At 45.6% G+C, this 14192-nt stretch overlaps 1 protein-coding gene across 1 annotated transcript in view; it reads right to left on the reverse strand.

The window, feature by feature from the left end:
- Positions 1–14192, reverse strand: part of DNER (delta/notch like EGF repeat containing) — a 152608-nt gene that overhangs the window by 50956 nt on the left and 87460 nt on the right. Inside the window, exons 4-5 of the mRNA XM_070754090.1 lie at positions 13729–13895; positions 3916–4061 (exon numbers count right to left, since the gene is read on the reverse strand). Of these exons, the coding sequence (XP_070610191.1) occupies positions 3916–4061; positions 13729–13895 (313 nt within the window). The remainder of the gene's footprint in view (positions 1–3915; positions 4062–13728; positions 13896–14192) is intronic.

Here is a 14192-nt window from a genome sequence, read left to right on the forward strand (position 1 = left end):
GGAGGAGGAGGAGGAGGAAGAAGAGGAGGAGGAGAGTCGCTGCCGAAAGAAGAAGATGGGGTGAGGGGAATCAAAAAAATCCAAAACTTTAAGGCTTAAAAAAAAAAAGAGGGACTCTGAGGCGGCGAGGAGGAGCATGTGCCTCCAATATACCTGGAGTAAGGCTGCCTCCAATGCACTGCCTCCCATACACTGGCTGCTGCTGCTGCTACCTGCTGCCTCTTCCTTCCTATGCTGAATGGCTCCCCTCTCCTCTCGCTCGCTCACTTTGTAGCCGGCGCTTTTCCTTCGCTGTGGTGACTCCCTCAGAAGGGAGCGTTTCCTTTCTCTGGGCACTGGTAGAGGTTTATTCCCTGTCCAAGCGCCAAAAGAAAGGAAAATGCTTCATTCGCTCTGGACTGCCAAAGCCACCAAAAGGCTCCTCTGGCAGCCCAGATGGCTGGGATTAAAGGGGGAATGGCAGGAAACTAGCCCGGCCTTCATGCCACTCTCAAATTTCCTGGGAAAGTTTTCCGGGCTCGGGTTCTTAAGTAGAAAATGGATTTTAAGTAGAGGCAAAAGAATCTTGAACACCCGGTTCTTATCTAGAAAAGTAGAGGCGTTCTTAAATAGATGCACCATTGTATATACAGTGTTCCCTCGATTTTCGCAGGTTCGAATTTCGCAAATAGCCTAAACCATGGTTTTTCCTGCCCGATGACATCATACGTCATCGCCAAACTAATAATTTTTGCAAATAAATAACAAAAAAAATAATTATTGTTAATAAATAATTAGGTTTATAAATATCAGGATCACTAAGTGTCTTATTCAATGGTGAGTACCAGTAATAATGGTGAGTAAATGGTTGTTAAGGGAATGGGAAATGGTAATTTAGGGGTTTAAAGTGTTAAGGGATGGCTTGTGATACTGTCCATAGCCAAAAATAATGTATTTACTTCCGCATCTCTACTTCGCGGAAATTCGACTTTCGCGGGCGGTCTCAGAACGCATCCCCCGTGAAAATCGAGGGAACACTGTATAATAATTCAGAAACATAGAAACATAGAAGATTGACGGCAGAAAAAGACCTCATGGTCTATCTAGTCTGCCCTTATACTATTTCCTGTATTTTATCTTAGGGTGGATATATGTTTATCCCAGGCATGTTTAAATTCAGTTACTGTAGATTTACCAACCACGTCTGCTGGAAGTACGATGTACTGAATTTGTGGATTTACCAACCATGTCTGCTGGAACTATGATCATACTGAAACATGTACGATATTTCAGAACATCAGCAGTGGCTTGCTCCCAATTTGGAGTGGTTCGTAGAACTAGTAGCGCCGGTAGCGGGAGGCTCCACCCACCTGCCCGGGAGACTTCTGCGCATGCGCAGAAGCATCGCACGCATGTGAGCATGCACATGAACTGTGGCAAAATAATTTGCAATCAAGCTGATTTTGATGGGAATATTAGTAAAATTCAAAGTGATAAAACATTATGAAAATATAATATATGCCATACAAGGAATCTGGCACCATGTTCTGTACTTTCTACTTAAGTGTTGTAGATTTCAAAGCTTTAGAGCCCCTCTGTACCTGTGAACATTTAAAGCTAAGCAATTGCCAAGTATCTCATTTCAAAACTGATGAGGTCATTGCAAGAACCTCAAAACCAGTATTCTTTTCATGCTAGGAATTCTATCTGAACAAACTAACTCACAATTAAGAAAAGCTGATGGTACGTAAAATTATCAGACTTTACTAAGCTCTTTTTCCCAATTCAATGCCTCAAGCTGCCTGGGAGATAAAATAGATTTCGCGGAAATATGCCAAACAATGATAGCAACACATTATACATAAAACACCTTCCAAGAATAAAAATAGCACAGTTTTTATTATTCATCATCTTTTATGCATCTGGTGAATAAGCTATGAAAGGACAGAGCTTTTTTATTCCTTTTAACAAGCTTCCAATAAAAATAGGAAACAGGAAGTGTTTTAACCCCAAAATTATAGTACTGAATATGCAGGGCAAGAAAAGAGGACATTCAACAATAAGTACTGACACTATAGCAATACAGAATTACCATTTTTAATCACATGGTACATGTCCTAAAGTAAGAAGAATTATTATTCCTCTTGAGCACATAATTCTTTCTCTCGTTAACTGTTTTTTTTTGGGGGGGGGGGGTGATCAAATGTTATGATTTCTCCTGACAACCCCTTTCATTTTCTAAGGATATAGAGTTTTCTACATCAGTATGGATCAGTATGGATAAAGCATATACTTAATTCTTTTTGTATATTATTAAATATAATTTTAAATATATAATTAGCAATGTAATCCAAATAGAATTGCAAGGGTTGCAAAGCACCAGCTAATCAGCCACTTCCAAAGCTCATGTAGGCCAGAAAAAAGAAAATATTGGGAAGCAGTTGTGAAAAATTTCATGCAACAACTTGGGATGCAGAATTTACTAAGGTGAGAGCTGCTTTATCAAGAGCCCTACTCTGAAGAATAGTGGGTAGAGCCAAAGCAAATACTATATCTGATTTGATTTGTATTTATACTTTAATACAACTTTTGGACATCTCTGGTACCATACTGTGTTTTCAGGGATCTGAATTGATTAGATTAGATTAGATTTATTGGATTTATATGCCGCCCCTCTCCGCAGACTCGGGGCGGCTCACAACAATGGCAAAAAACAGTACATAGTAACAAATCTAATATTTAGCAATCTAAATTACAGTTTTAGGTTAAAAAGTCCCAAAAAAAAGAAACCCCAATATATAAAAAACAAGCACACAATCGAATCATACACAAAAACTACATGGGCAAGGGGGAGATGTTTCAATTCCCCCATGCCTGATGGCAGAGGTGGGTTTTAAGGAGTTTACGAAAGGCAAGGAGGATGGGGGCAATCCTAATCTCTGGGGGGAGCTGGTTCCAGAGGGTCGGAGGCACCACAGAGAAGGCTCTTCCCCTGGGTCCCGCCAGACGACATTGTTTAGTCGACGGGACCCGGAGAAGGCCAACTCTGTGGGACCTAACTGTTGTGGTTCAGCCTGAGGCTGCTCACGGACCGGCTGTGTCTCTGCTGGTTCCATGCCTGGAGGAGGATGACAGCGAAGAGGAGGGGGCTGAACAGTCAGACGGGGGAGAGGAAAATCAGGAATGGGATGAAGGAGAACAGCATGAGAGCCCCGGGGGGGGGGGCTCTCCCCAGCCAGCAGTTTGGAGTTGCGTTATCCTGTCTTGTTTCTCGGCGTCTCTGTTCCTGGCTTGTGGCCCAGCAGCTTTGGAAGACCCGTGGGAAGTGTAGGTCTGCTATTTACAGCCTCGGCTTGGCAGCAAGAATTCTATATTGCTGCATGGACTTTTGCCTTCGTGGATATATCTGAAGATACAGCATTTTCCTGTTTGTAAGGACATTTTCTGTTACCTGTGTTTTTCTTGAATTTTATAAAACTGCCTTTGCCTTTTACCAGTGTGTCTGGTTTCTCTTTTTGGGTTGGTATTGGCTTCTGGAGTGACCCAGACAGAACACTAACCAAATTGGATGCAAGGCTAACTCTAAAAAGCTGCAGATCACTAATCAAATGCTGGCTTTGAAACTAGAGTAAAGCTCTTCTAATGATCCACTCTCCACAGAGGAGATATGCGGCTTTCAGCTCATCATGCAATCCAGGCAGTTGCATGCTTCGTGAATGTGTTGTTTCCTACAAACTACCAATTTTCTCCATCCACCTACCCTTTATGCACCTGCTTCTCATTCATTTCTCCCAAAGCATGCATTGCTTCTTCTCTGGCAATTGATCCTTGCAGTTCTTTTTTTTTTTTTGTCTCTATCAGCCTTATATGAACAAGTCAAGACTAATATATTCATATCCCTCCACCCTTTATCCACATTCCTTCTTTTTTTCTTACCTTAGATGTTCTCGTAATGCATTTGCCTTTCCCAGAACACTGAAAGCCATCAGACTGGATTTCTCCAGGCAAACACATGCTGACCTTTACTATGACTGTCAAGCGTAATGGCACGATGCATTTAGAAACAGAATCATTCACAAAACCTGGAAGAAAGAGACCGTATATATTACTGTTAAAAATAGAATACAATGCCTTAAAGGGGAACTTAAAATAGACAGAGACTATGGCAGAAATGGGGAATGAGTTAAGGCTACTGTTAGTACTTGTCCTCATCTAAATCCCATTAAGCTGCTACTGAGTGGCCATAGACAGAGGATATATGAAAATCTGTCATATTATACTGTAGAGATTTTTTTTTTAATTGCTTACCATATTTTTCAGCCCCTAAAAGGGGCTGAAAATTTGGGTGCTTCTTATAATCCAAGTGAAGGCCTGGCCAGTCACCAGTCCCTACCCTTCAGACTCTGCTTATATTCTTCCAGGTTGCAAATATTGCCACTGACAATGGCTTGTGTTTTTGAGCTCCGCATGTTGCATTTTCAGCGTCAAAACCCTCTCACAGTGTCCAAAAAAGCTACCCGGAACAGCTCTGCCTTCTCTTTCCCCTTTCCCGATTTGTCTGCTTTACTCACTGGAGGATCAACTGTGTTTTTCAAGCTGTTTTTCAGCCTCAACATGAAGCATAGCCCCAACCATCCCCAACCTCAAAACCAGCGAGCGAACAAATGTGCTAAAGCTTATCTCCCACCATCCCCAATCTCAAAACCAGCGAGCGAACTAATGTGCTGTAGCTACCCATACTCTGGTGCATCTTATACACCAAAAAATATGGTATATTGCCTCTGTAGTTCACAACTGCTTTAAGAGAGAAAAAGACAGAAGGGGCATTGGTCTTACTGATACACCTCTTCTTGTAGGATGGAGCTAGCATCCAGGATGGGTTGACCTTTATTTATTTATTTATATTTATTTATTAGATTTGTATGCTGCCCCTCTCCAAAGACTCAGGGCAGCTAACAACAATAAAGAAGACAATGTAAACAAATCTAATATTAAAAATAATCTTAAAAAACCCAATTTAAAAACCAATCATACAAACAAGCATACCATGTATAAATTCTATAAGCCTAGGGGGAAGGGAAAAATTTCAATTCCCCCATGGCTGACCACAGAGGTGGGTTTGCGAAAGGCAAGGAGGATGGGGGCAACTCTGATATCTGGGGGGAGCTGGTTCCAGAGGGTCGGGGCCGCCACAGAGAAGGCTTTTCTCCCGCCAAATGATATTGTCTAGTCGATGGGACCTGGAGAAGGCCAACTCTGTGGGACCTAACCGGGCGCTGGGATTCATGCGGCAGAAGGCGGTCCCGGAGATATTCTGGTCCGATGCCATGAAGGGCTTTATAGGTCATAACCAACACTTTGAATTGTGACCGGAAATTGATTGGCAACCAATGTAGACTGCGGAGTGTTGGTGTAACATGGGCATGCCTTGGGAAGCCCATGATTGCTCTCGCAGCTGCATTCTTCACGATCTGAACTTTCCAAACACTTTTCAAAGGTAGCCCCATGTAGAGAGCATTACCTGTCCATTCAGCTTGCAGGACTAAGTCTGTTAAATCTTTATTTGAGGGCTCCACCTTTTCCTGGAATCCCCAGTTACGACAAAGCCGAAGAACACAGACTTGGCATGGCCACTCCAAAAAGTTCAGGTTCCAACAGACATGATGACATATAGCAACTGCCTAGTTATCTGTGGTGGGGCTGGATGCTAGCTACAACCTACAAGATGAGGTGTTTTAGATAAGATGCCCCTTCTCCATAGTGGCTGGAACTAGCATCCAGGATGGGACATACCCAAGCAGCCTGTCCTCAGGACAGCTGGAACTTGTATGATTTGCAACAGCTCCAATGCCATGTTGAAAAACTGGCAGTCACTGGAAGACGGCATCAGCTCTGAAGCCGGGGAGATGCTGAACTATGTCAACAAAAAGTTGAAGAGACAAACCACTCTGTCTCATGCACCTGTTCAGCAAACAAAGGGTCTTTCATGCCCACAGAAGACTCGGTTGAAGGACCCAGTGGGACTGGACACACAAGGAATTTGTCTTGGTGCATGTGCTCTCAGCATACATAAAATAAAAAAAACAAGGTAGATGCCGATGGATCTGGGGCAAAGCCCTCATCCTCGGACAACTCAATATCCAAGCATCCCCCATCATCAGACAGAATGGACTGGCCATCCTCTGAAGGCCATATGGGTGCAAGGTTCCAGCAACAGGGTATCCTTTGGCAGCTGCAGTCGTTTAGATGGGGGGGCTGGCTAGCCCACGCAAGCAGCAAAAAAGCAGTAGGTGGGATTATGATCCTTCATGGTCAAATTGCCGGAGTATCTGGCTCCTATGGCCATGCTAGGCTGGCCAGAGACTGTCACACTTCAGGGTCAGCCTCTTCGCAGTGCTTTACCGATCATCTCCCCCAGTTTGATCTGATGTTAGTGTAGGGAGGGGAGAGTGTGGAAACTTTTAGGCCACTATGGAATGGGATACTACAAGAATACAAGAAATGCAGGCTAAAATAAAAAATTGGAAGTGGAAAACCACTCAGTATAGAAATAACAGATATGTCCACAAAGTTACCAAGAACTTCTCTGGACTCAAAACAGTTTCTACTTTTACATAGTCTACAGTCAGATGCTTTTGAAAAATGAACTGAGATTCAAAGTAGCTAGATATAGGCCAGAGATATACACTTAATTTACACATCACTGGAGATATAATTTACAATCAAAGGTCCTTATAATTTAAAGTACAGTAATACCTCATCTTACGAACTTAATTGGTTCCAGAAGTAGGTTCGTAAGGCGAAAAGTTCGTAAGACGAAACATTGTTTCCCATAGGAAACAATGTAAAAGCGATTAATGCGTGCAAAGGGGGGGGAAATAGCAAAATGGTGCTCCGTTGGGCGGCGGCGCCCGGCTGTCACCTTTTAAAACAGCCGGGGGGCTTCTCGGTGTTCTCCCGAACCTGAACCCGAACCCGAACTTTTCGGGTTCCGGAGGTCGCTGAGAAGCACCGCCACCCAGATGTCACCTTCTGAAACAGCCGGGGGGCTTCTCGGCATTCTTCCGAATCCAAACACGAACTTTTCGGGTTCCGGAGGTCGCCAAGAAGCGCCCGGCTGTTTCAGAAGGTTACAGCTGGGTGGCGGCGCCCAGCAGAGCACCGTTTTTGCGATCAGCAGCGGCGTTTTCGGCCGATCTGGAGGCTGGAAAGGAGGTGGGGAATCCCAATAGGGAATTCCATGGGCGGAGCTTTGACGTCACGAAGATGTCCTTCCTGGAGGCCACATTTCGGCCTTTTTATTAATATTGCTTCTTCATTGCTTATTTGACCCCTATGACAATCATTAAGTGTCGTACCACATGATTCTTGACAAATGTATATTTTATTTTATGTACGCTAAGAGCATATGCACCAAGACAAACTCCTTGTGTGTCCAATCACAATTGACCAATAAAATTCTATTCTATTCTATTAATTTTGATGCTGTCTGTCTTAACCTCTTATGCCAGCAAGTGTTTAGAGAAATTCATTATTAGTAAATTGAGTTGATTAATGTATAATTACCATACAGGACAATACTCATAAACGAAATGAAGAAACCATCATCCTTACGCAAAAATTATTTTAAGAGTTATCATGAAGTAGAACACTTTGAAGAAGAAAGTAAAGGTGGCCTTGAATGCGTGGTCATCATTACTACCTGGAGTAATTAGCAAGATAGCCCTTTTCTAGTAACAAAATTACTTAATACCATTACTATCTAATAACATTTGCTAAAAATATTTTTGAACTCCATGCAAAATAAAATGACAAGAAGTAAAAAGTGTCAGTTGTATTTTAAGGATGAGTACTGTTAATAACTGCAAAATCTCTAACACTGAAATAATGGTGGATTTTTGGATCTATCAACCAAATATTTCTAAATTATACATGCAAAAACACTCTATCATTTACTTATGATAAAATGGAAGAGGTTTTAAAATGTATAATTGCAGTGCATTAATATTTAAGGTGAAGAAGATATCTTGGATAAGGTGTAAAATAAGTATCAAATGTAAAGAGAATAAGTTAAATAATGATTTTTTGGAGTAAAAGACGCACCTTTTTACCCCCTAAAGATAATGAAAACATGGGTGCATCTTATATGCCAAATATAGCCCCACCCAGGCACCCCGCTCTTTGATCTCTGCCTACCAGTAATTTACCCCCTTGAAGCAAATAGCAGCAGAGCCTGATTAGCAGAAGCCATTGATTATCTGCCTCCTGACACTCAGCTGATTGATTGAAGTTGCTGACAAGCAAATGTGCTAAAATGAAAGTGAAATTAAAGCTGCACACAGGGAAATTGCTGCAGGGAGAGACAAAGGCTGAAACTGGCTGTTTGTTTTTTGCTGCAAGGAGGTAAGTCATTAACTGTAAATGCCTATATAATGTTCAAATTATTAGACTTATTTTTTAAAGAGTGCTTTATTATTGTTCTAGACAACTTAGCAAAACGAAGAAGCTTTTTAAAATAAATCTTGATCTGAAGAGGCCCGGTGCTATTTTATCTTCTTTTAAATAGCAGAGAATACCTCCAGAAAGTCACATCAGTTTGAAAGATCTGTAAAAGTATAATCTGAAATGTCCAGTTTTAGTATTAAGTATTAGTATTAAGATAAGGCAGCTGAGTTAAACTCTGACTTAGTCATGTTTGGAGTAGATCTATTTAAATAATTGAGAGGAGTTAGTCTGATGATATTTAAGAAAACCTTCTGGAATTAATATACAGTGGTACCTCAAGACACGAACCCCTCGTCTTACGAACAACCCGAGATACGAACCCGGGGTTCAGAAAATTTTTGCCTCTTCTTACGAACTTTTTTCGTGTTACGAACGGCAAACCCGAACTTCCGGGTTTGGCATTCCGGAGGCTGCTGGGAAGCCCCGCAGCCCGGCTGTCACCTTTTAAAACAGCCAGGGGGCTTCCCAGTTGCCTCCCGAAGCCAAACCCGGAAGTTCGGGTTTGGCGTTCGGCTTTGGGAGGCTGCTGGGAAGCCACCCGGCTGTTTTAAAATGTGACAGCCGGGCTGCGGGGCTTCTCGGCGGCGCCAGGTACGTAAGATGGAAAACGGCTTTGGGGTTTTGGCTGGGAGGGAGGGCAGGAGGTCCGACGCTGGGGGAGGGAGTCAGGAAGGTCCTCCTGCTCCCCCCCTCAGCGAAAAACACAAAGACGGTCTGCCGCCGCATGACAGGCAGGGCGGAGCAGCGTGGAGCAAAGGGAGTCTGAAACCGCCAGCGGCTTCAGTTTCCCATTGCTCCGCGGGTGGCGGCAGACCACCTTTGTATTTTTGGCGGGGGGGGGAAGCAAAAGGCGCAGGATCGGGCCGGTGGCGGGCACGGGGAGAGACAGCAGATCTGCATCCTGGGCGGGTGGGCGGGCCGCGGGCGAGGAGGCGCGACCGAGCGGGCCAGCTCAGGCTCCGGCTAGGACGGGGCGGGCAGCGGCTGGGCGCGGCGGCAAGGGTGCGTCTGACTCGGGGCTGGCGGTGCCTGACGCAGCGGGGAACATCAGCGTGGGAGGCAGGAGAGGACCAGGCAACCGGAGCAGCATCGCCGCCGCTCCGGGCTTGGCTTCCCTGGCCGCCTTGGCTTCCCTGGCCGCTTTCCTGGCCGCCTGGCGCTGCGATCTTCCAATCTTCCCTTGGCTTCCCTGGCTTCCCTGGCCGCTTCCCTGGCCGCCTGGCGCTGCGATCTTCCGATCTTCCCTTGGCTTCCCTGGCCGCTTCCCTGGCCACTTCCCTGGCCGCTTCCCTGGCCGTTTCCCTGGCCGCCTGGCGCTGCGATCTTCCGATCGCAGCGCCAGATGGCCAGGGAAGCGGCCAGGGAAGCCAAGGGAAGATCGGAAGATCGGAAGATCGCAGCGCCAGGCGGCCATCCACCACCGAGCTTTTCGTAATCTGTTGGATGCGCCTCCTGCCGCTCTGCCCAATCGCAAAGCCGAAGGAGGCACGGGAGGCGGTGAATGTCATGTCCTCCGGCCAGTCAAGCGAAGCAAGGCGGGGAATGTTGTGGGGGGAGTGAAGAAAATTGAAACAGATTACGAAAAGCTCGGTGGTGGTGATTGCACTCCTTCCAGGAAAACGCCTCCGCGGGGACTGGACTGGGCGTTTTCCTGGAAGGAGTGCCATCCACCATCGAGCTTTTCGTAATCTGTTTCAATTTTCTTCACTTCCCCCCCCACAACATTCCCCGCCTTGCCTCGCTTGACTGGCCGGAGGACATGACATTCACCGCCTCCCGTGCCTCCTTCGGCTTTGCGATTGGGCAGAGCGACGGGAGGCACGTCCATAGGCTTGGCCGGGTCGCCGCAGCACCCTCCCTTCGCCAACCCTTTGGCTGTCACCGGTGGGCTTAGGGTGCCTCGGCACCGACTTCGCTGCCCCTTCCCCGTCAGCCAACATGAGCCATAATCAAGGGACCATCGTGGCTGGGCGGGGAGCGCCGCCTTCTTTCTCTTTTTCCCTCCCATCCCAGCCCCCCGGGTGGGGAGGGGGGTGAGATCCGAACGGGGGAGGGGTAACGATTCTGGGCAGCCGCCGACCGTGCGGAGCGATCTTCTGCCGGCGAAAGGCGGGGAAGCCAGCGGCTGTAGCAGCTGGTGCAAGAGGCTTCCCCGCCCTTCACCCGTGGCCAGCAGAAGATCGCTCCGCTCGGTCGGCGGCTCCGGAGAGGCAGGAGCCAGGCACTCTGCGTGCCTTTTGTCCGTCCCCCCCACCACCACCGCCGCCCGCTGGCTGCGAGCGCTCTGCCAGGCGGCCAGGAGGCATTCAGGGCGAAATGCATGGAGGAATGGGAAGCTGAAGCCACCGGCGTTTGAGCTTCTCATTCCTCCACGCCCTGAATGCCTCCTGGCTCAGGCGGGCGGCAGCAGACCGCCTTTGGGTTTTCGGCTCGGGGAGGAGGGAGTTAGGAAGGTCCTCCTGCTCCCCACCCCCAGCCGATAACCCAAAGGCGGGCTTGAGCCAGGAGGCATTCAGGGCGAAGTGCGTGGAGGGTTTGGCGTTGGGGTTCAGGAGGCTGCTGGGAAGCCTCCCGGCTGTTTTAAAACGTGACAGCCGGGCTGCGGGGCTTCCCAGCAGCCTCCCGAACCCCGAAATTTTGCCAAACTTCCGGGTTCGGGAGGCTGCTGGGAAGCCGCCTCCCCCCCCCCCCGGCTGTTTTAAAAGGTGACAGCCGGGCGGCAGCGTTTTTTTGTGGGGGTTTTTTTGCTGTTGCACGGATTAATTGACTTTACATTGTTTCCTATGGGAAACAATGTTTCGTCTTACGAACCTTTCGTCTTACGAACCTCCTCCTTGCACCAATTAAGTTCGTATCATGAGGTATTACTGTACTGGCATAATGTAAATTTTCCAATTCTTTCCTATTTCTATATGTCAGGCACACATGCACACTAATACACATGCATAGAAATACACAGCTGTTTGCTGTTTGGCAAATTGCTGGGAGGCAGAGGCCTTTTTTCATTTTTTCATTGTTTTTCATTGTCCCCCCAAATTAAGGTACATCTTATACTCCGGTGCATCTTATACTCCGAAAGATACGGTACTATTATTCAAAAATTGGTAGGTTCCAATGAGAATAATCTTTTCTTTATTAGTTTCCTGAGACTAAGTGTTATACGTTGTTCCTAAAAATTATGCTACAACAATATATATAACAATCTCAGTAGTTTATTCCTTCTGGCTAGTAATGATGTAAAATGGAGGTAGATGGACTAACTTTCCAATTTACATTCCAACTCAGAATTAAGAGAAGAAGATGCTGTACAGTGATCCCCCGATCATTGCGAGGGTTCCGTTCCAGGACCCCTAGCAATGATCGGGTTTTAGCGAAGTAGCGCTGCGGAAGTAAAAACACCATCTGCGCCTGCGCAGATGGTGTTTTTACTTCTGCAGCGCTAGCGAGGAGCCGAAGATTGGGGGCCGCGCGGCTTGCCAACTGAGTCCCGAAGACAAACGTCAAAGGCGAACTTCCGCGTTTGTCTTCGGGACTCATTGGGAAGCCGCGCGGCTGTTTTAAAACGTTGCCGCCGGCATGGGGGGCTTCCTAGCAGCCCCCCAAACCCGGGTTGGGGGTCCGGGGGGTGCTGGCAAGTCCCCCATGCCGGCGGCGACGTTTTAAAACAGCCGCGCGGGCCCCAATCTTCGGCTCCTCGCTAGCGGGCAGGCAGGCGGCGGACAAGCCGTTCGCTGGCGCCGCTCGCTCGCGCTTCCCAGCTGAGTCCTGAAGCCAATTCACTTCAGGACTCAGCTGGGAAGCGGCGAGAATGAACGGCGTGGGCGGGCGATGCGCGAGCGGGCGGCGGACAAGCCGTTCGCTCGCTCTCGCTCTCACCGCTTCCCAGCTGAGTCCTGAAGCGAATTCGCTTCAGGACTCAGCTGGGAAGCGGCGAGAATGAACGGCGTGGGCGGGCGAAGGGCGGGCGGCAGTGAGGAGTTTGCGTGGGCGGTGGGGAAACTCCTCGCTGATGCCCGCCGCTCGCCCTCCCGCCAGCAAGAGGGGGAAGACCTAGGGAAGCCGCCCAGCAGCTGATCTGCCCGGCGCCATCTACGCATGCGTGCCCATAGAAAAAAGGGCGTGCATGCGCAGATGGTGTTTTTACTTCCGGGTTGCAAAATCACCATATAGCCATTTCGCAATGATCGGGGTCGCAATACCCGGGGGATCACTGTATACGGAAATACATGCAATTTTAACATTATATTTGAAATTGCCAAGAATTCAGTACATCAATTACTGTACCAGCATAACTCTAAAAATGGACAAACATACTATGATGCTATGCTAAGTAAAGCAAAAATCCTGCTAATACGAACAATATTTGCGTATCTGCCTCAATTATTTAATGCATATAAACAAACAAAACAAATGTATTTTTCTGTTACTCGCATATTTTGTTACCTAAAGTCATAAAGACTTATATTTTTCATCAGGGATTTCACAAATGTACTGGATTTTTATTTACCATAATGCCATAACCAGTATGCGCGTCTATCATATCTCAAGAATATCAGATTGGGGAAGCCAACTAACCTACTCAAAAATTTGGAATAACTGAATATAACTGAAATACTGATCAGATAATGAACAGCCAAGGTTTTAGAAAACAGATGCAATTTTATGTAAATTACTTCCATTATAGAGGAGAATGAGATTATGAAGACAGAAAATTGCATAAACTGATTTCTTTTTCTCATGAAGCAATAGATTGAAGTGAAGAAACATAATGTAGCTTTCAGAACTTTAATCCTAATGTCATTTTCATCAAAGGGATAATACTTTTATAGTAAAGGAGCTAGTGAAAATCTCAAATTCCTGGAACAAGCAAAAGGAAAAGTGTTGGATTTTTTAATTAATTGTATCATCTCTTTGGATTGTTCTTTAAAGCTTCCTAAAAGTCAATGCAATACCCACAGAATCAAGGCCATATGTCACTGATGGTTGTTACCTGCCAGCATTTTACATTTTTCTAGGTAATCTTTTAAGGAAGCCTTATGTATATGAATATTCCATTACAAAAAAACAAATCATATCTCATAGTAGTCCTATTCATAATGCATTACTGTAATACAAAAGAGAAATTCCTATTTCCATTATAACTTACTATAACAACTCTGATTTAATGTAAAATATACACATGATTTGTTCAATACATTAGGAAAATACTTTATGAGTATAAAAATCAACATTAGCAAAACTCACCAATGAAATAGTTGTTTCCCAATTCCAGCATCTCCTCTGCTAAGACAAGTCCACCCATTGCTTGGAGAAGAGTAATGCTTGTGGCATCTATAAGTGAGCATTGTTTAAACCTTTCTGTGGTCACCTTCCATAATAGAATAAGGGAAGCAGTGGCATCTTGCCTTATTCTAAAGACAAAAATAAAAATATTAAGCAGATCATAATGAAAACAAGTGTTTTAAACATTTTTGATAAGAATGTAAAATCTCTCATGACATTAAAAACATGTTTCTATAACTTAATTGATGCAAAATTTGTCAATAGTTCCAACACTTGTTGAAGATGTCAAAAGTAAGTACTGAACATATTAATTCTACAACATTAGATGTACCAGGAAATATTTCATTGTTTTGTTGTTATGCTGTTATTAAATACACAGCAATTTGAAAGCCCAGCTGGCAATTCTTTAGCAGGTACCTGCTAAA

The sequence above is a fragment of the Erythrolamprus reginae genome, chromosome 5 (genome assembly GCF_031021105.1).
Source record: "Erythrolamprus reginae isolate rEryReg1 chromosome 5, rEryReg1.hap1, whole genome shotgun sequence".
Classification (NCBI taxonomy): Eukaryota; Metazoa; Chordata; class Lepidosauria; order Squamata; family Dipsadidae; genus Erythrolamprus; species Erythrolamprus reginae.